Below are 21,527 nucleotides of genomic sequence, written 5' to 3'. Positions count from 1 at the left end.
TATCGTAACCCATTATGCTAGCTGAGGATCACTTTCCATAACAGAAGAGGTATAACAGCTCTAATATCCTGACCCAGGTCTGGTGTGTGCAATTACCTCCTGCTTCCATAAACTCTCTCCTCCTCTCTTCCCTTCAGTGGCAGCTAAACAAGGTGTTCTTGCTCATTTTGCTTCCTGTTGAGGAACAAAATTATTCTGTGCAGCTGCCAAATTATGCCACAGAACTGCCAGTATTCGGCACTCTAACAAATCTCAAATATCATGTCTAATACATTTGGACATGTAAAGCACTAGAGCAATATGATATAGGTCTTGGCAATATAGAAAATTAGCTGGCAGAGTCAGCATGGAACAGCCTTCTGGAAGTACAATATGTACTCTTGATGAGTTTGTCTATATGTAAAAGATGTATCAGTACAGCTGTACCAGTCATTTTCCATGTTAAGACCAAGACAAAGTACCTCAGAGCAGTTTGTCACAGCTTGGGAAATGAAGCAAGGAAGTCTTGGTTCACTGCATTTTAGGCAGGTGCTTGCATTACAGAAAAAGATATACCATTTTGTTGGTGGAACTAACAGAGGGATAAAAAAAAATCTGAATAGTCCCCAGGGAATAAGCTCTCCTCACCAACGACCTGGCTCTCATCTCAGTCAGCAATGTTACACTGATGTTCCCTCATTTTCCCTTTACCATGGGCTTTGTCCCTGCCATCAGCCTAGGTATCCTGCCATTCCTGAATGTGCATTAGGCATCCACAGAGCACGCCTTCAATTCTGAAAATAGTCCCAGAGAACTCTTCAGCTCCTAACAGGACTGTAACACAGATCCAGTAGAGCAACACTTCAGCAACAGAAAGCCTCTTTTTAGGCAAACTTATACAACAATTATTTAGCACACACGTTCCTCAGGTCCTATCAGCACAAAAAGTCCAGCAAGCCAGCACTCTGGCAGGGCAAGTGAGGAACAAGGGGGCTGCACAACCACACAGAGCTTTGGGTTATCATAAAGCAATCACACAAGAGCAGGATTCTGAGAGAAAGGGCCTCAACATGAACCCCATTTCATTTCTTTCAGTACTGCAGCCCATGCATGAGGACAGAATGCTTAAATACTTGGGAAAAGATACAAAATAAACTCCGTTCTGGAGACCTAAGCATTCCCAAATGGTCAAAGTGAGGACTCAAACCAATCACATATTCCCACTGGCAGGAATAAAAACTCGAGTAATCTGGAACATCTGGGTATGATTTAACCACTAGAGGGTGTAAAAACAGCACAATGAAAGGTTTGCAGCCAGCAATTAACAGCATTCAGAGCCTGAAGGAATGAAAAAGGCATTCAAACAAGTGAAGGAGTAGGATGCTACATAAAGTGAAAGAAAAGGCTAGTCAGAATCTGACTACTGTGGTCACAGAATGAAAAGCCCTAAAAATAAGCTTTGCTTTGCTACCTCTCCTTAAGAAAACTGTGAAAAAAACCCACAATACAAATACTTACAGTAAAGAAGTGCAGTGGAGAAGAAGAGTATGATACACTGACTTACCCTCACCAGCTCAAATCCAGCTCCTAATTTGAGGAAATCCAACACAATTGCTCCTGTATCTCATAATTACTTTGTTACAGGGTGAGAACCCCTATACATACTCCCCAGGCCACTTGCTCCTTTCCCTGTGCAAAAAGGCAGGGTTGGACCAGCCATCACTGATTCTCCCACAGCAGCCCCAGCCTGTGGCAACAGAAGTCTTCTTTTTCTGCTGCTATCAAGTTAGAGGCTCGCTATCAGATTAGCTAAAAGCCTTGAAACCTCATTAGTGAAAACCAGATCTGAACTTAAGCTGCTTCAGGGACACAAGCAAGACAGAAGGACAAGTACTTACTACAAATCAAATGTTGCAGAGAGCAGGAAGAAAAAACCAAAACAAACAAAACACAGCCAAAAATATTTTTAGAAGCATTTGCTAAATGAAAACACAGAAGTTAAAACTGCAGCTGTTTGTCCTCCAAGAAAATTCTGTAAAGCTATCTGCCCCTCTGTGAAATACATAGACACACTTGCTATAATATTCATTACTCCCTGTCCTCACCTATATAGAGCTCCCCAGGGCTGCCCAGGCTGTAATTCTCATTTCACATACTGGCTGTAGTACAGCTTCCCATACCCTTCTACGCTGTTCTGAGAACCTGCCAGCAACAGCAGCTCTGGACTTTCAAATCAGAAGAGCTCTTATGGGATGAGAAAGAGGAAACCTGTGAAGTGGGATGTACTGGTAGGTAATAAAACACCCTAAAACACTCTTAAATTGGTAGGTAAAGTGAAGCAGCAAAATAAGAGTACAGAAGGTGCTACAGGAAAGCCAAAAGCAGGTATGAAGCACATTAAGGATCTGACTGGCTCTGCCTCGCAGCCTAGCTTCTCTCACTTAGCCTAGACAGAGTGGGAGCACAAATCTCACAGCATCCCAGTATGTAGTATTTATTTATGCTAGTTAGCAGTTTAATACACGCCGAAAGACATTCTGAATCATTTCCTCCTATACTCATACACACATACCAAGCACCAAGGATTTAAGCTTTTTAGTTGCTGAGCCTGCACTATGCTGCTGTTCTTCATAAAAACATCACCCATTAAGCTGTTATTACATATACCCAGACCTCATCAATAGATGATGAAAATCACTTTCTTTATATAGCAGTACCTGAGAGTATTAAAGAATTTGATTTTGGTTTTGTTATTTGCTCATTACTGAAATGTGCTGCATTATTGATTTTCCATGCATATTAATTTCCTGCTATACTGGTTCACACTCTGCTTTGCAGTAGCACTGCAGAACACTGAAAAAAAACTTTGTCCTAAGAAGGGAGATTTAATGTGTGACAGCTGTATCTTACAACCATTAAATTTCATTTGTTCCAAAGCATCTCCTCCTTCTATCGCACAAATTCATCAGCCAGGAGCTCTCTGTCTTCTGTCAGGAGGCAAGAGAACGCTTACAGATGCAGTGCACTGGACGGTGTAATTTTTACAGCTGTAGGAGAGCATCCTGAATAAAAGCAAGGGGCAGGGGCCCTGTAGGACTTAAAAGGAATGCAAGACAAGTTCACAGATATTAGAAACAACCCAACAGAACATGCCATTCCCTACTCCACCAGCAAAGCAGACTCTCAAAAAAACTCAGTGTTGTTTTGCTCCCCAGATGCCAGAATTACAGCAATAGGTATAAAACAGGGCCAAGCATGTACTGGCATTGAACATCTACATTCATTAACACCGAGGAGATACAGTGGGAGCTTAGAACGGGGATTCTAAGCTATGACACTTTTAAGAATCAAGAATTGCCTGAGCTGTTGGTTAGGTGGATGATATTTAACTCCTTACCAGGTGCCTTGCCACATACTGCTGGAAGCCATAGAAACCCTTTCAATTAATCACATCTCCAAAAAAAAAATTCACAGTAGAACAAAACTATTTCCACTCTGTAACATGACAGCCAGAAAGCTGTCAGACAAAACACGTGCAGAGATGCACGGACACAGGCATTTACTGCAATCAGACACTTACTTGATTGTCTCTTGCTGGATATCCATGATAACCTGAAGTCAGAGGCTCGTTCTGCAAGACAAGAAAACAAAGAGCAAATGTAGGGGTTACAAGGAAAAGAAAGCAAGGAAATAGAGGCCTGTCTTAACTCAGCCAAAGACAAGAACCTGCATGAAATGGGGGAAGAATGAGCTGAAGTACTCTGCCAACTTCCTTTTTTCCCTATAAACTAATACACCTAAAATTTACTTTCAACTGCTTATGCCAAATTGTGTGGAAGAAAAGAAAAATCAAAGTCATAAAATAAGCATAAACTATAAACTAATCTACTCTACCCTCTGTAATATCAGTTACATATAATTTTTGTCCTTTTCCAAAAAAAATTTGATATGCAAACACATTTACTATCATGAAAACAGAACAAAACAGAATATAAAATTACAGAAGCTATTGTGCACCTCACCCAGTCTTGAAGAAATGTTTTCCTAAAATTAGCTGTAAATGTGTCATATTTTTTTTCCTTTTCAAAACTAAATTAATAGTTTAATATGAACTTAAAAAGCAGTAAATGAAACTTCAAATACCCCGGCTAAGCCTATGAAATACCTCAACACTCCCAACAGGAAATCAATCCTCTAGTAGGACCTTATTTCTTCAGCCCAGAAGGGACTCCGAGCCTATGCATTTTGTGTTATTGGCAGCTCCATCATCCTGCTCTGCAGGAATATATGAACCTCCAACACTTCTGGAATTTTTCCATGAAATTCCCAGACTCAGCTCTATTTTAGCTGTGCAGTGGGAATTAAGATAACATAATACTTCCTAAATGTTTATTTCTGTTTCTTAATTTACTTTTGGTTCCTCTCCCTCCGACACATCCTCTTTGAAATGGGGAAAGGGCACTCACATGCCTCAGGCATGCATCTTCCTGTCTGGGCAGAGGATAAACTAAACTAGACCAAGTCTACATCAATTCCACCCTGGTACCCCTGTGCATTCACAAGCCACTCCCATCAGAATGCTAGGAGGAGGAGGAGGAGGAGGAGGAGGAGGAGGAAAGGAAACAGCCACCCTCCACAACCACTTTTTCAGTCTATCTCCTGTTGTGACTGTTGTGACTTAGGAGGAGAACTCTTAAGTCAGCCCTGCACTTTCTCCAGCAGCTCTTGGGGAAGGAGTGGAGGGAGAGAGAGGCCCTGACAAAACAATCTCACAATCTCAACTTGTCAAAAGCAAAAAACCTTGCGGGCATGAAGCTGACTGAGATGTGCAACCACCGCCAGGAAAGAGGTTTTGTTGAGATGTTTTAGGTTCTGTACTGGGACATAGGAGTGAAAGGCCAGGTCCTTACCAGAGAGAGGTCCACTCCCCCCTGCACAGGGCATGTGGCCACTAGCACAACTTCACAGCTTACCCTAAACGCTTTAACACAATTCCTGCTGCAAAGCAAGGTGCTAATATTTCAGTGCAGAGACTAGCAATGCTATTTAAAGCTTGTATCCATCCTCCCTCTCTTCCTCTTTACCTCAAGCCTGCCCAGGGGATTCTCTGTGGAAAACTGCCAGGAAACATTCACCCTCTCCTCAAGCTCTCATGCTAAAGTAGCATGCACAGTATGAAAGCTTCAAGGACCAAAAAAAAATTTGGCAGCCAATTTTTGGGGATTAACAGTAATTAATTAGGCTTGCCACCGTGTGAGTACATTCTTTTCAAATACTAACAGCCAGAAAGCAGGTTAAGCACAAATCTCCACTAACAATTCAGAAACAGAAGGAATGACAGAGAAGTTGGAAGAAGCAGAGACCATCAACTACTGCACCACTAAAGATTTTGGGGTTTAACTATGAACTTAAGAAAAAAACACACCATGATGAAAACACAGTTTGTCTTTTTCTCCTCCAGTGTACGTACACCTTATAAGCACTGTGATTGTTTATCCCACTAACTACAGCTTACTAACGTATGTCTAAATACCATAAACATCCACCTTGTATCAGGAGAGATGATCTTCTCCTGAAAGACTATTCCAGGCATGATTTTAACCGTACTTAGACACACATCTGCAAGGTCAGTATCTCAGACAAGTTCCTGTGCAAGTCTCTCTGAACGCCTGAAAACCAGAAAGATTTCCACACAGAGAGTAACGAATTAATGGACAAGTTGCCCTTACAAACACTAAAGATAAGGGCAGTGAATGCAAGCTGAAAGGTATAATAAAGAAAGGAAGGAAAATGAAATTGTTATTTTCAGGATGATGTTCTTCACATAAAGGACTAATAAGAGGGACTGACATCCGGAGGCTGTGGTAGAAAAGAGACAAAACTGAACTTTGTGGGATTTCCTGAAATCAAAGGACTTGGGTGCCAAGAAACCACATCTAGAAACAGAATAGTTTTGAAAGCAGAAGCAAATCACTACAGTGAAGAGAAAGATGATTACAGAGATCTGAGGGCAGTCCACAATACGTAACAAACCAGAAAGAAACAAAAAAAATTTAATGGAGGGGAAAATGCCACACATCCTGCAATCTCCACTTCGCTTTTTGGAAGACAAACCTCTCAGAACGCAGACTAAAAATGTCTGAGGAACATAGTTGCATCAGGAGGTAAAAGAAGAGGTGAAAGAGTGTTACATTAGTGAGAGTTCCAAGACAGCAGAGGTTAGAAAGAGGGCAGCAGCTGGAGCATTAAGGTCACAAAAAGGCCAAGGGTATCTCTTTGCCTTTCATACGGCAATGCTAACACCAAGTACTGGACTCTTTGCAAAATCCCCGCTGTGCGTATCATTGCTCTAATTGAACTCAACTCTCCAAGAGAAGGCCAGAAGCGTCTAGGGAAACCCTCTCCTGCCAATAATCTCCAGTGCTGGCAATTTTACAGGTCACTAATGGTGAATCTGGGGCCTGCTGCTTGATTATTCCATACGGAGTTTGCTTTTGTTGAGAACTAAACAGAGCAAGAAGTGAAAGCGTTAAACTCCTGCAACTGGAACGGCACAGTCCGACAACATCCAAACAGAAAACCCCTGCTAGCAGGCAATCTAAGGCAGTGGAGGCTGGGGATATAGCTCAATCTCCTCCTCTGACTGCACAAAACAAAATTAATCTCAGAAAGTGGAAATGAAAAAGAGAGAGGGAAGGTTTGACACAGGTAAGTACCCATCACAAACACAGAGGAACCCTGTCCTCTGGCAGCGGCCTGATGGGAGTGGGAATCCCCAGGTAACTCCATCTCTTTTGCACAGCTCCCACCTGGCAATTACACTCTCTTCTGATGCCAACATGCAACAAGACATTCATAAAGGAATTGAGTTAGGTAGCACTAGCCTGCAAAATCAAATCAAACTGCCACTGGGATGTTTCATTACTTTGTTTACCACTGAAAGGCATTTCTTAGGCACTTGCAAATTTGCTTTAGAATAGGGAGGATAAAACCGGAAGCTAATGCCATAAATCAGCTTTCTGCAACACATACTGGGATTTTATCCAAACCATATGGATGATCTCACACGTGGGCTTCCACATGTCCACTGGATGTGTGACCATTGTGACGGTACCCCAGCAACAGCCTTTGTTCAGGTCAACTAGATTTGACAGGAGGAAAGTCACAACTCAGTCAAATCCACTAAGTCTTTATCACCCCTTTATTTCAAAGTTTTCTCATTCTTTCATTTCCCAGCCCTGCTAACACAAGACCTTTCCCACTGGCACTTGCAATAGTCTGCAAGTCACAGGTACTGTCTCAGGTCAGAAGATACAACTCAGCACAGTCATTTGCAGATGACAGAAGCTCAAAGTAGATGCTCCTGCCTGAGCAGAACAGCCAGGCTTTTGAGTTTTTGAAGTTTTTGATACTTCCCAGCTCGACAAATTCTAAGAGCTGCTGAATTAGACACATCTCAAAACATAAGGAACTGCCAATAAACCAAGATTGCATTAAGAAGTGACCATCTCTACAGGTGGCACTAACTTACGAAAGACCTCAAAGGACTGGAATAAAGTCATTCCCCTAGGGAAAATGTCCCAGCTCTAACACATAATGGCAGGTCTGAAAGTTCTTCCATTCATCCTTTTCTTAGAATTAAAACTAAATTTTAGCTTAAAAATGCAATAATTCTATTTTCGGACTCACCTGACCCCAGAATGAATCAATTTTACATCACAACTTCCCATTTTGCCATATGCAACCATCACTGAGCCCTGATCAGCAACTGTTTCCTGACACCCCAATTAAACCTACTCTGCAGATTAAAACTTTGCTTACAGGAACCGTTAGCTTAGCAAGTTCATCCACACGTCCCCCAGCCAGAAAATCAATTCCTGCTGAATCCAAGCTTCAGCTTGAAGTGCTGAGTCCTTTCCATTGCAAAGATCATCTCAGAAACATGATCAAGCAATCTCTTCCTTGGATCTGCTGCATTCCTGCTTCCGTGACAATGCCAGGAAAAGCGAAGTTAATCTAGTCCTTTCAAATTCCATAACCACCTGCTGGGTTCTGAACAGCAGCAGCAAAAGTCACAGGAACAGCTCATCTGCCTCTGCTCTGGCCACCCACAAGAGCTAGGGGCAGTGCAGCAGCCTGGTGACTTGGAAAGAAGTGACAAGGGGGAGCCTTTGCACCAGAAAGCCAGAAACCCTTGGACTACACAGAGCAATGAAAAAAAAGGCAACAAGAAATTACTTGTTCCTCCCAAAAGCAAAATGGGATTTTGAAGTGATGAGATAGCACAAGCTACACATTTATCAGAGACTCGTACTAGACAAACAGAAGCCGCTTTTTTAGAGCACAGCGAATAAGATGGTCACAATAAGAAGGAAAAAAAAAAAAAGGCTGAAAACACTGGCTACAAAGCTATTAATCTAAAAGTGACAGTTGCAAAAAAGTAAAGATCATGAGCCAGACAGAAATCCCAGTTCATCACAGCCCAGTGGTTTCACCATTTTTTTTGCTTTACTTCTTGCATCCAGGAAAGACAGAAACCCCGTGCTGGGGAAAGGCAGGATGGCTGAGGGAATTGTCTTGAAAAAGGCTTTTTAGTATTTAACTGTGGCAGAACACTGCTAAAACTTTAAATGCCTTGATCTTACTATCAGTTGCTAAGAAAATAGACAATTCTTTATCAGACATGTACTTGCAAAAAATATTGCATATAAACAAAAATGAAATAAACATTTATTTGTCCAAGTGTATCTAATGCACTCAGTCTGCCTTCTCAGTTGTGTGTGCTGTCTCCTACCCCAAATCATCTTTGGATAAAATTAACGGGGAAAGTACTGTCTAAGGGTGAATTACCAATTATTAATGAAAAATTGAACTAAGTAGTTTTTAAATGGATCTTAATGTCACCCTTCTTCCTCGATACTTATCCTAATTAGATATACACCTCTTGCTAATCACTCTGCAGCGTCAATATCTGTGTCTATAGTATGGGACGCTTCCCCTCAGCTGTCTTCACTTCCTACTAAACTTGCTTCACATGGCTTTGGCTGTTTTCCATGTGTGCAGACGTCATCTAGCAAAAAGACTTTCCACTTAGTTGCTTCACTGTTAGTGCCCTGGTATCAACAACCTGTACAATTTGCTGGATGCAAGTCGCAGGACTTACATTTTACTTTTCACCCACTTCTCACCCACCCACCTCCCTACTCCCTCTTTCTTTAAAGTCTATTTGGGGACTGCAAGTTTGAGATTCTGATCAAACCCACCACAACAGGTACACTGCACACAGCTGCCCTTGGGATGACTGGGAATGTTATAAATGAAAAGAAGCCAATTAAAAATAACAAAACTTATTTAACAAATTAAAAAGACAATTAAAAAACAATTTTAAAAAATAACAACAATTAAAAGCCACAACAAAATTGGACAACATCGATTGAATGCTGGGTGGGCAGAGTGACAGTAACAACGGTACCATCCAACCTCAGCCACACACCACTGGGTCTCTGCGTACAGTTTTTGTACAGTTTATTTACCCTGAGGCTAAGTCCATTGAAAGTGCAAATATTCATGTATCTCTTTATTTCCAAGCGAGGTCTGAAAGGGGTTCTTGTAAGTATGAGAAGACGTTGATAGTCTTCCCGGATCTCATCTTTGGGGTGCAGATTTGATCATCCTCCAGATCCTCTATCAAGATTGATATCAGATGTCAGCAGCTGTGAAGTGGAGACCCATCTTTGATGAATGGACCATCTCCAGTCTGGCCATGTCATTTCTGTTGCAAATGTTGTGGTTTCACAGCTTGCACCACAGGTCTTGGAATCTGAGATGCCCTGGAGTAGCTTTTAATAGACCAAATCTTCGATACGCGAATTTATCCATTACATTTGCCACAGGAAGAACGCTGGCTAGCCCAGCCCTGGCTCCTGACACCCTTTCCAGTGACTGGGGCTCCCTGTGGAGGGAGGGAGAAGCCGGGGTGCCGGTGCCAGCGCAGGGCAGCCCTGGGAGCCCTGGGAGCAGAGAGCTCACTGCTCTGCAGCCCAGCAGAGGCCAGGACAGAGGCTCATCCGGCCCCTCTTCCTTCCTGGAATTCTGGCACCGTTGCTGCAGCAACAGCAGCCTCTGGCCTCGGCCCACCCCACCCTGCTCCAGGCCTCCCCAGATTAATAAAAACAGCCTCCTACCCTGAGCAGGGATTGAACAGTCTGGAGCAGTCAGCTAGGGAAGCCCACCAGGTAATCAGATAGAACAGGGAAACCTTGGGATGGCTGGATCCCTATTCAATAGAGCCCCAGTGATGCTACCCAAATGTGTCAGTGCCATTTTCTCTATTTTTAAATACGTATTTTCTTAACTCCGATATCCTGCCACTTCCTTTCTGTGAAACCGTACGCATACAATAGGAAGAACAATTGATTTGCATAGCAGAGGCTGCAGAATGGAATACAGACAAATCCACGGCTAACCAAACCTCACAGAAAAGTTTAAATACTTTCAGGTCTGTTAAAATATTAACGATGCAAGAAGTTTACAAATGCATACTCAGGCTTCAGGCTGACAGTGTCCGTATGGAGTTACAGTACAGATGTCTACTGCTGCAGAGAAGGGAGATTTTCATACACAGGAAGCACTTCCACAGCTAAAATTGAAGTATATTACACATGTTCTTTATAACAATGCTGATTCTTCCCTGACTTTTTTTTTTTTTTTTTTTTTTTTTTTCCCCTCCCAAATAATTGAAGTAGTTCTCTGGTCAGCAGCAGCCTTTCCTCAGCTAGGTTTTCATTTTCTGGATCAGCCAACAGATATTTTCAGCTACTCAGATAGATGAGATTTTATTAATTTTGCGTAATTTCAATGTGCAAAACATACACTTTCTTTGGACTACATATGGTACCATCCTCATACTGCTCCAGGCATAAAGAGAATACAGACTCTGCTGGTCCATGACCTACAGAGGCAACGATAGATCCAGTGCAAGTTAAAGCCCGTGGGAATGCTGTGCACTGCGTGACGTCTATGATCCAGCAAATACAAGGACACTCTGCATGCACAGAAGTCAATAGCACGGAATATTGATTTCCCTCTTGTTTTACTAAGCAGAAGCATTTTGAAATGGCAGTTCATCTTCATTTATACTCTTACTCAACAGAAACAGGAGAGGGCTCATAACAAAGCTCTAAAATTCAGCACTGGGGCACCTCTGGATGCCATAATTGTTACATGGGGCTGAGGAAACATTTCACACAAAATTTACACTGAGCCAACTCATTACAGGGCAACATGCTCATGGCATGAAAATCTGGCTTGCTTGAACATGATGACTACAAGTTTTCACAAGGTGAAGAGCATTACAGAGTTTTGCCTTAGACAGCTTCACTGTTCTGTTTTCTTAAAAAACAGGATGGAGAATACAGGAAAGAACAGGATGAGGGAGATGACACCATGGATCCAGAAGGAAAGTCAGTTGATCAGCCAAGCTTCTTGGCTGATTTTACAAATATTCATAGGCTGTTGCTCAAAGGCTAAAAAGAAGTAAGAGTATACTCCTACTTTGCAAACAAAATTATAGTTGTCATATTACTTTCAGAAGAAAAAAAGCTGAAGCTAATTTGTCAGCTAGGTGTGAAGAGGCTGTGATATAAAATTAAATCTGCATTGCTCTAAGGGAAATTGGCACAAAAAAAGAGCAAGGCTCAACAGCAGACGATTCTGACAAAATCATACTGTATACTAAGTGCTGCAGGCGAATAGGTGCAAGAGAAATTTTCTGTGCCCTGGACACACTGGCCTGATTGCATAAACTGCTCGACATAGTTAGAGAAATTCTTTTCCTGGGTTCACATTACAAACCACCTTCCCTTTCCCCAAAGACAGAAACTGTTCAAGCAGCATAGCCAAATGAAGTTTTATCTCTGGAACAGTGCAAGTGCCCACAGCCAGCTTGAGAAAGAAGTGAGGTGGGTAGGCTCATAGGCTGGAGCTGTAATGGCAAGGGGTTAAAAAGCCTGGAGGAGGGAGAAAGCAGAGGGCTTGGGGCAGCCTGCCTCAGCAGCCAGGACTGTTTCTGATTAAGCCTGCAGGATTGTGGAGCTGCACAGGAAGCGCTGGGGGGCTGGGGGTCTCAGAGCTGCCGTCCCAAACACACTGGAAATCTTTGTGCTCCAGCAGCACCATCTGGAAACAGTTAGAGAGAAACAACTCCCAGGCCTTCCTTCGCAAAATAGAAAAAAAAAAAAAAATCCACTCTTAAGACCATTAAGTCCGGCCTCTTCATCTCCCTCCTGGAAAGCTCCTCTCCCTGCAACAACAGGGAACAAAAGGGCATCCCTAAAAGGGAATGAACCCCCTCTTGTGCTGCTGCAAGAGCAACTTGCACAGCCTGGCAGCTCCCTCTGCTCACCAAGGACACCCCAAAGTGCATCCCAAAGAGTATCCAGGGCACTAATTGCACCTAATATGATCACCTTGGGGAAAACACAGACAGCAAGTCATTCCACAGCTACAATACCCCTGAACGGGAGTTCTGCACATTCAGGAATACCCTGAATTCCAGCTCTTGGAATCTCCCATTTCTTTGCCATATATCAGCACATGGATTTGAGAGAGCCCACACCAGCAGAGACAAATATTCCAGACACACACAAAGATTTAATTCTGTTCTTAAGAGAACAGAAGGACCATGATGCAAAGCACATCATCACGGTGACGGCTCCCCTACTGCCTCAGAGGTACCAAGGATCAGAAGGACAGCAGAGACTGATCCAGCCATTTCAACCCCTGACAGGCTCCTTCTGCTAAGGGAACAATGCCTCAGCACATGTTCTGAAGACAAAGAGGGTGTCTGTCTCCAAAGTGCCATTCACTACTACTTTAAAAGGGAAAAGCAGAGGTCATGACTGTTGAATTTAACCAGAATAAATCCTCATGTAACAGTTTATTAGAGGGTTACTCCCTTTGCAAGGGTTGCTATCTCCATGAAGAAATAAAGCCTGCTTTTACCCTTCCCTCTTTGCTTTACCTTTACTCATCTCTCCCAACAAATCAGTATTTTTCACGGTTTTTCTTCTTATTAGACACTGGAGTGTCTGCAAAATTGTAGAGAAGTATCAAAACAAAATCAAAGCTAACCTTTCAACATCCAAATTAAGCAATTCCATATGAAAAGTAATGAGTGATTCCTGCTATAACACAATGCTATTTCACTACAGAAAACACACCTTTGCCTTTCTTTTTACATCCACCTTGTAGCTGACTGCCACCTTCTTGCCACAGACAGGCAGAATGGGATTTGACCACATGCCAAAGCTCTCTATAACCAGAGTCCAATTTATAAAATAATAATAATAATAATGTCTTAAAATAACAGGTTTTCTAAGCCGTTAACCAAGGACTCCTTGGAATCCACTTGTGTTATACAAATGTCCTCACTGCTCTTGCAAAGCTCCTGCTAAACATGATTGTCCTGAGCTACCTGCATGGTAGCTGTGGTCACACCTCCCTACTGCAAAGCATGTGAAAAAAAGAAAAATCCTGCCTAAGCTACCAGAAACACCCAGCCTAGACAAACTGCACAGGATGGCAGCCTAGAGCTGATGTCCCAACCTAGGCAAATAACTTATGCAAGAGGGATGAAGCATTCCCATGCAAGCAATGGTCACAGCTAGAACACTGTTAAAAAAAAGGAAAAAATGAACACTTCTCAAAGGATCTCCTTCCCTCACAGACGAGGAACACCTCCTCTCCGGAACAGTTTTAAGTACATGCTTTATTTCAAAATTTTAAGAGAAAGGAACAGAAATCTGGGAGACTGCTCTGAAAAAAAAAAAGGAAAATACAAGACAAAACACAATCCACCTGCTATGGGGACCAAACTAGACATTTGCCATAAGTTACTGTGTCCCTTTCATTGCATGGAAGTAAGGCGAGCTTCTCTGAAGACTTCTCCAAGAAAGATCATACTACTGTGGAGAGCAAAAATAACCAGAGAGGTATCTGCAAGTGGTCTGAATGCTTCAGTTTGGTCCAGATGGGAATGCTAACCCTGCTTATAACAGAATAGCTGCTGCTGCTGCTTGTATTCTGCCCAGAAGGGAGAAGAATTTTATGCATTAATGGAAAAATTAAGTAAGAGATTTCTAGCAGTCTCAGGTATTGGATATTCTTATATATCCAGTGTGTAAATACAGCCATCAACAAAAAAAAAAAATAAGATTGCAATTAAACAGCATGAGTTCATGGGAAGAAATTGGGCCTGTGAAATATCAAGGCAGGTGCCAGAGACCTTTGTGGTGACTGCAGTAATAAAGTCCCAGGCTGCTGCACCCCAGGAACCTGGGAGATTGCAAGACCTGGGTCTGTCCAGCACTCGGGAGACAGACATAGTTCTTCCCTGTAGCATCCTACATGCCTCCGATGCATTTCTCTCTTTTTACAAGCTTTAGGTTTAGTTAAAGCCCAGGAAGTCCTCAGGAACGGGATACAAACTCCTCACAGAGCCTCAGTTCCACCCTATTGTCTTTATGGATAGTCTGAAGCCCCTGGGAAAACACCCAGGCCGCCCTCCAGGAGGTCTCAAAGCCCCCGGATTGCACATTCCTGCCAGCATCCCACCAAAGCAGCAAAGCTTCTCCTCCTGCAAGACGATGTAATAACCGAGGCGCTGGAAATAACGCACACGAGTTCCTGGTGGATTTGTACCCTCTGTCCCCTGACTGTTCTCCATTCCAGCCTCCTGCAGCTACACCCACCGGCCCCCACCATGTCCCCTGCTATGGTCCTGACTGCCTGGCCTTCCGTGGGCCATTTGTCTGCATCTCTCCCACCCCATCACCGTTTGTCACAACGCTTTTGGGAAGGCGATAGCATTACAATTCCTCCAGCTTTAAAATGGAATTGAAATTACCGCTTGGTTTGTAAGCGTGCATGTGTAGGCAGGGACTGTCACAGCACATTCACCTGAGCTTGTTTCCTCCACAATTTAGTCTAAAAACCTCTCCTGTGTGCAATCCCTGGAGACTTCTTTGCATTAAGAAGCAACATTTCCCTCCCTGAGCCTACAAATGAAATGCAGAACAAAAGAGATCTAAAAGCATTGGGCTCCTGAAATTACAGCATCGTGTATCTTCCTATGCAGCACATTCAGATGGAGGAAACAAAAAAGGGAGTCACCCTCCCACTGAACACAAAAACATCTTAAATTAGGTACAGAGAAACTGGCAGTGTAGCAAACCTCTGAGCTGGAGCAGACCTAAGGCACTGTGGTAAATAGCAGAGGAGAGGGCCAGTTAAATCTTAAAACCCTGCCAAAGCACCATTTCATTTTTTTATTTTATTTCTCAAGGTTCCTTTGTAAATATAGCCAACATTTTTAGGCAAAGCTCTAGACAGTTGCAGTCCTAAAATTCAGTTCTACTTGGCCTTTCCTTCTGCACATTGCTCAGCCCAAGTATAAAGAGGTTAAACCTCAAACTCCCTTGAGCTAGGCAGTGATACAAACCTTTTAAGAGTGTGGGGTTTACAACCAGATTAAGCCAACTTCAAAAATCACTGTACCAGCAAAGTAAATCACTCTGGGATTTTTTTCCTATCTGGTTCCCAAGTGTGCATCCCTACTTCACCTCTTGCATGCACAGTAGGGGTCACAGAAGAAAACTGCAAGTCAGATCAGCTTGCTGATCCTCCTGGAAACTAATCCCTCAAAAAGGAGAAGGATTAGATTCATGAACAAAGGTGGTCACTGCAGGCCACATAATCCCTAACACCTGTATGTGGGAGAGTGCATGACCACATGGTTGGAGTCAGGGAGAAGGCAGGGCTTCTCTCTCAATGAAAGCAGTTTCCCATCAGCTTAAACCCACTGCAGCAATGAGAACTCTGCTGACAAAACTTCTCCTGAGAAACTATCAGTCCTTGACCTCCATGCATTTCAGAGCCTTTTACACAGGCATCTAAAACAACGCTGCAGAATTCAGAATTTTTACTCCCTTGAAGAAGTGATCATCAGAAACATCGAGCAATCATCTGAAGCAGCAGAAGAAAGTCATGGTGTCATCACATCTCATGCCAAAACATCTCCAGTACTGTATGGCCTAACCAGATATAGGTGATGCTGGCCCATACTTTGCTCTTTTGTCCCTCAGAAGCAATGAGCACTGCAAGTCTGCTGCTGCTTTAACAGAGACTGGAGCTGCTTAAGAGAGTTTTCATGAGCAAAGTGATGCTCTAAGGATAGTGGCAAAGAGTACTCAAAACCAAGCTGTCATGCTTAGTCCATTAATTATGCCCAGGGCTATGAGAATCCAGGAGGGAAAAGGCATTTTCATCAGCTGAACCTATCTACGCTTGGCAGCTATTTTTCAGATCAGTAATTGGAGATCTACAAAAACAAATGCTAATACCTTTCCCCCCCAGGTTTTCTCATTGCAAAGGCACTGCTCTTAGCTACAGACCCATCTACCACTGTCACAAACAGATGTCACAGATTTGACAAGACCAACTGCAGAACACTGATTCTGGAGAGAATGTCGATGGCAGGATGAAGCATGCAGAAGACTTCACTAGTAGGCATACTAAAAGTATGTGTAACTTTTCTTTCACATTAAGAATGTGGACAAAAACTCTTCAAAAACTAATCTTGAAAGAGCATATATTGCTCTCCCTTACAGGCAGAGGAAAGAACAAAACAAATCTCATATAGTAGTCACACTGCTTAATGCATTACAAGAAAGCACCTATGTTATGATCACAGAAGATAAGCTTGTGTGTATACAAAACATCTATTTTTGCAGCTAAATTATACAGAGTTACATATTAACATGACCAAAACTGAAACATAACAGGCCTCTAAATTTTCTAGGTAACTACTGGCACCAATGGAGATTTTGCAGCTCTAAAACTGACACAAAGTGGAAGAAAGGTCTAGGAGCATTCCTGAATTTGCAGTGTATCTTCTTAGTGCCAAAACAAAGTCCTGAGGCACCAACATTACCACCAGTAGTGTAAAAATGTTTGTATCAAGATGGAGCTTGTAATCCTCCTGGGTGAAAAACTGCACCTCCCAAATCCCATCCCATGTGAAGACAGCATTGCATCAGTCAGAGTCTATTGAAAGATAGCACTGTTGCCTGGAGGATTACTTGCAGCTTTGAAGCAGCAGCAGATAAAGAAAAAGAAAGAAAGAAAAAAAGGATACTGTAATTTCACACAGATGTAAGTGCTGCATGAGAAAGCTGTTATCAGCTGCACAGAAAGACACCGTACAAATTTGGGACAGAGGGATTTGAACACATGAAAATCACAGATTGAATTCTGTCCCCCACTGCTCTTCAATCAGATCAGGAAGATGAGAGAAAAAAAACCAAAATTTGCTCCCTTCAGAAAACAGTCAAAAATCTCCTGGAAGAACGAACAAGAAGGAAGGAAGGAAGGAAGAAAAAGTTTTCTGTTTCTTCTGCGGCCATTACTGAAGCCAAAATGGCTACGAATGAGAATCTCTACTTCACAAAGCACAGAGTCCCACACTTTGACAACAGGCAATTCCGTCTCTCCTGCATCCTGGGAGCCACAGATTACAACCAGGCTTAGCTTCCCAAATGACTACACGTATTTGACTCACTATTTATGAGTCCCAGTCTGACACCCTTTGTGTTTACTTCTGGAGGGGCTGGATGCTTTTACTGCAGCAAAAACACATTTGCAAGCCCTGTGTGCTAATCAGGAAGCACAGTCCTAGGCTTTCTCCGGGCTGCTGCATGACGGCTTCACACCTTTGCAACTTCATGTCTCCCACTCATCCAACTTTAAAAGCAATAGGAAGAAGCTTGCTTTCCCTCTCCTCTGCTGACAAGGAAAAGTACAGCTCTTCTCCATTCCTGCCTGTATAAAGGACAAAACAGATGACTTTATCCTTTGTTCCTTTCCTTTTTGATTCAACAGCCAGTTGATGCTCATGCAATTTGTGATTTAAGCTTTCTTGAGGTTTGTTTTGCTCCTCTTTCTTCACTGAATTACCGTGCTCTGTGCTGCAGAGAAGCCACAGCAGGCAATACTGTAGACACCACTTCAGAGGTAACAGCACGCTCCATTGCTCCAAGCCTAAGTGCCAAAGTGGGAAAAAGAACGGCAGCACATCCTTCCTCTCACATTACCCAACACAACCACACACACTGCAAACTGCAGCCAGTGACTCTCCAAGACTTTGCTCTTGGCTGAGGGTACAGCATTCAGCCAGATAACTTTCCATGGCCCAGGAGAAAGACGCACCACTCTGTCATTCAGCATTTGCACTGGCGTGAAAGTGCTGGGTTTCTCTCTGGAAAGGAGCTCTGTTTTCACCAGCATCTGTCAGACCCTGGGGACCCCTTAGCACTTTATCAAATACTAGTCCCAGAGGGCTGTGACAGCGAAGGATTGGAAAAAAACCAAATAAACCCTTGCTACTTTGTACTCCATCACGTACATATCGCTTCTACTATAGAAATCAGTTTTTGAGGGAAATTATTGGTCACAATTCTGATTATTACGCCTATTCTGCTCATCAGTTACACCAATTTTCAAGTATCAGTGTAATTACTAAAGGAAAAGTCAATCCATTGTCAAGGCCGATTTATTGGTCAAAATCCAGAAGGCGATTCTGAACAAAGAGGACCAGACAAAGAAAGAGCCGATTTACATGATCCAATTAGAGGTGAAAAACCACTCCTCTGTGCAGCCAGGAGGAGGACCTGAAACCCCATCCGCCCCTGTCGACTGGGACCAGAGAGCACTCAGGTCGAAGGAAGCTTCCCCAAAGACCAGCCACCTGCTGTAATTGCTTCAAAAAGAAAATACAGAGGAACAAAGCAGAGGATCAACACAATGAAGATGGTACCAAACATACATCCAGAAATTCTTGTTAAGAGAAGCGGTAATCTCTTTTCAAAAGTATAAAAAATGTGTCTTCAGCAGCTTTTGTGAGTTGTGATAATGTGAACAGTAGAGACCTTTTAAATGTTTAACGAAAAAATTATCCGGATTACTAAGAGTAACGGCACAGGCGAAAGGGAAACGGCTTCTATCAGAATGAGATATTAATTTTAAAGAATTAAGGACTTTAGTTAAAGAATTAGACGTGGACTTGCTGACGTAGACTTCCCTTTACATTTTGAAGAATAAAAGACTTTAGCACGTAGACTCCCCTTTTACCTGTCAACTTAATCAACAGACTCCAAGGACACAATGTGATCATAAATCAGATAGTCTTGAGAAAACAGGATCCAGGTGTCACCAACACTAAAAGGTTAAAAAGGCAAAGCGAGGAAGACCCATCTTATTTCATCATTTTGAGACCCCACCCCCTAAAAAGGACCACCGACCCATTTCAAAGAACAAACTACGCATGCTTAATTGCTTTTTGGCTAATTACCATACGAAGCGGGGAATGGGATGGACCAGAGTCATGAATATGCATTTGTGTTTTGGGTATTCAACACTTTTGTACATAAAAAGACCCTGTGATCATCTCTAAATTGCGCGTGTGTATTCGGGAGCTATCCCTCACGCTGCCCGGCGTCGTAATAAACATCCACTTTCTAACTTCAAACTGTTAGAGAGTCATTGTCCATCATAGTTGGATATTGGTATTAGATCAATATCCATATTTTTTTAACAAATCAAGAATAATAAAAAAATTCCTCTCAGAAATCGTAAAACGCGATCTTTTTCTAGCACAATCACCCCTAAAAGCTCAGAATACAGAAGCAAGGAGAACCTCAAACGGTGCGTGAAACATCAGGATGTGATTTGCCGAGAAATCAACTCCACCAAGCCGAAATACGGAGAGGACACGATAGCAGACACCACGCGTGGAGAGCTGGGACAAGAAGGCCGGGATCAGGCAGGCTCCAGCAGGGCAGCAAGGCGGAGGCAGATAAACACAGCAAACCTGCCAGCAGCGGAGCGGCCGGCGCCCACCTGCGCTGCAGGAAGGGCCCCAGGGCCAGCCAGACACCGACCTGCCGCTGCCCGATTCCCTGCCGCCCCTCCAGCCCCAGCACACAGCACACAGCACACGGCACAGCCTGTTCCTGCCGCACACAGCTCCCTGTGTCCCCCGGGAACGAAAAGCCACCGGCAGCGCCGTGTGCTCTCCCATCAGCGCGGCTCCCGAAGCTTAAAGCGCAAGAGGGTGACGGCCGCTCTCCTGCAGCCGCTGCTCTGTCCCTGGAAACGTGTGTGTTAGACTACGCTAGCAAAAATAGGAAAAGCAGCGGGGAGGGGAAAGAGGGATAAGGCAAGAGTATATACAAATGTTGGGGAATGAAAAATGTTAACCTTCGAAGCAATAGTGTTACAACGCTACGTCATACAGCGGAGGAAACAGCTTTTGGAAAAAATCCTGTGCCACTCAGCCCATGCCAAGCGATCTCTGTTGATGACCTGGAGCACACAGAAGCACTGGGGACAGTTTTCATCTACTCTATGCAGACTGAGAACAGACAATAATTACAATTCAACACGCTCCAGAAACAAAAATTTCTCCTTGCCACCATTTGAACGGGAAACCTCAAGAAGTGCAAAAATTATCTCTGGATTTCTTTCCTCCCCATTCCACAAAGACATGCAATGCTGAAACTGTTCTGCCAGATCTCGAGTCCTGAGGCCAGAAGAGACCTGGCAGGTCAGGCCAAAGTTCTAAGTGCTCTCATTTTTTCAATCATGCATCTCCCAGCACATGCTGCAACACGGCAAAAATGCCTCCAGCACGTAATGAGCATGCTCCCTCCTCCTCCAGCCCAGCAGGCAGTTTTGCCCCAAGACAAGGTAGCCCACATTCTCGTCCTGGCCACGACAAAAGTATTCCAGATCGGCCAGGGCACGAACAAACGACGGCAAGATGCGGAGCCTGGCTGCTGCTGCTTAGCAACACTGCTTCAGTCTTCGCCGTGAAGGAGGAGTTCTCCCCGTCGTTCCTGCTCTCAAGGACTTTCCACCCAGTTGGGGATCATCCATTTCACACAGCGGCCGGCAGTACCAGCTGTGCTCCCTGGCGAGCTGTGCTTCTCAGTGAGCTTCCTTTCCAGGCAGCTACCGACTGCGCGCTACAGACAGCTCACAGTCACACACAAGCAAGCAGTGTCTGCAGTGGCACTGCACACGGCTAAGTAGATGGAGGTAGATTGGCTCCACTGTGCTCAGTAGGAGCCCAGAGCGGGGAAAAAAATATCTCATTTGATACTTATTCCTTTTCCTGCACAGCGGACCAACAGGGCAAGGCATCTTAAGCACAGATGTCTGTCCCATTACAGATCCCCCTGGGGCCTGCCAGGACTTAGACTGTAGCTCGGGCAAACAAAGAATCCCAGACAGAACATGAAGCCTGGGCTCCAGAGGCAGCTTCTTTATCTTCACTGCATTTTTTTATGTTTTTAAAATTTTTTTGGCACTCTGCTGACTGTCACAAAGATAATGTTTGGAATGTACAGGTCTGGGCCAAAAAACTGTGCAGAGAGAAGACCTTAACAACGGTATATTAGCTGAAGACAAACTCAGTTCACAACGTCTTTAGA

At 43.5% G+C, this 21,527-nt stretch overlaps 1 protein-coding gene across 21 annotated transcripts in view; it reads right to left on the bottom strand.

Moving 5' to 3' along the window:
- RBFOX2 (RNA binding fox-1 homolog 2) overlaps positions 1–21,527 on the bottom strand; it is a 170,887-nt gene that overhangs the window by 132,325 nt on the left and 17,035 nt on the right. For all 21 annotated transcript variants that reach the window (XR_010743705.1, XR_010743704.1, XR_010743706.1 and 18 more), the window contains exon 2: positions 3,560–3,610. Coding sequence is in view for 18 of the 21 variants with exons in the window: in XM_066320209.1 (XP_066176306.1) it covers positions 3,560–3,610 (51 nt within the window). In the remaining 3 variants the exon portion in view is untranslated. The remainder of the gene's footprint in view (positions 1–3,559; positions 3,611–21,527) is intronic.

Source organism: Sylvia atricapilla, chromosome 5 (assembly GCF_009819655.1).
Source record: "Sylvia atricapilla isolate bSylAtr1 chromosome 5, bSylAtr1.pri, whole genome shotgun sequence".
Lineage (NCBI taxonomy): Eukaryota > Metazoa > Chordata > Aves > Passeriformes > Sylviidae > Sylvia > Sylvia atricapilla.
This window is presented reverse-complemented; position numbering and strand designations above follow the sequence as displayed.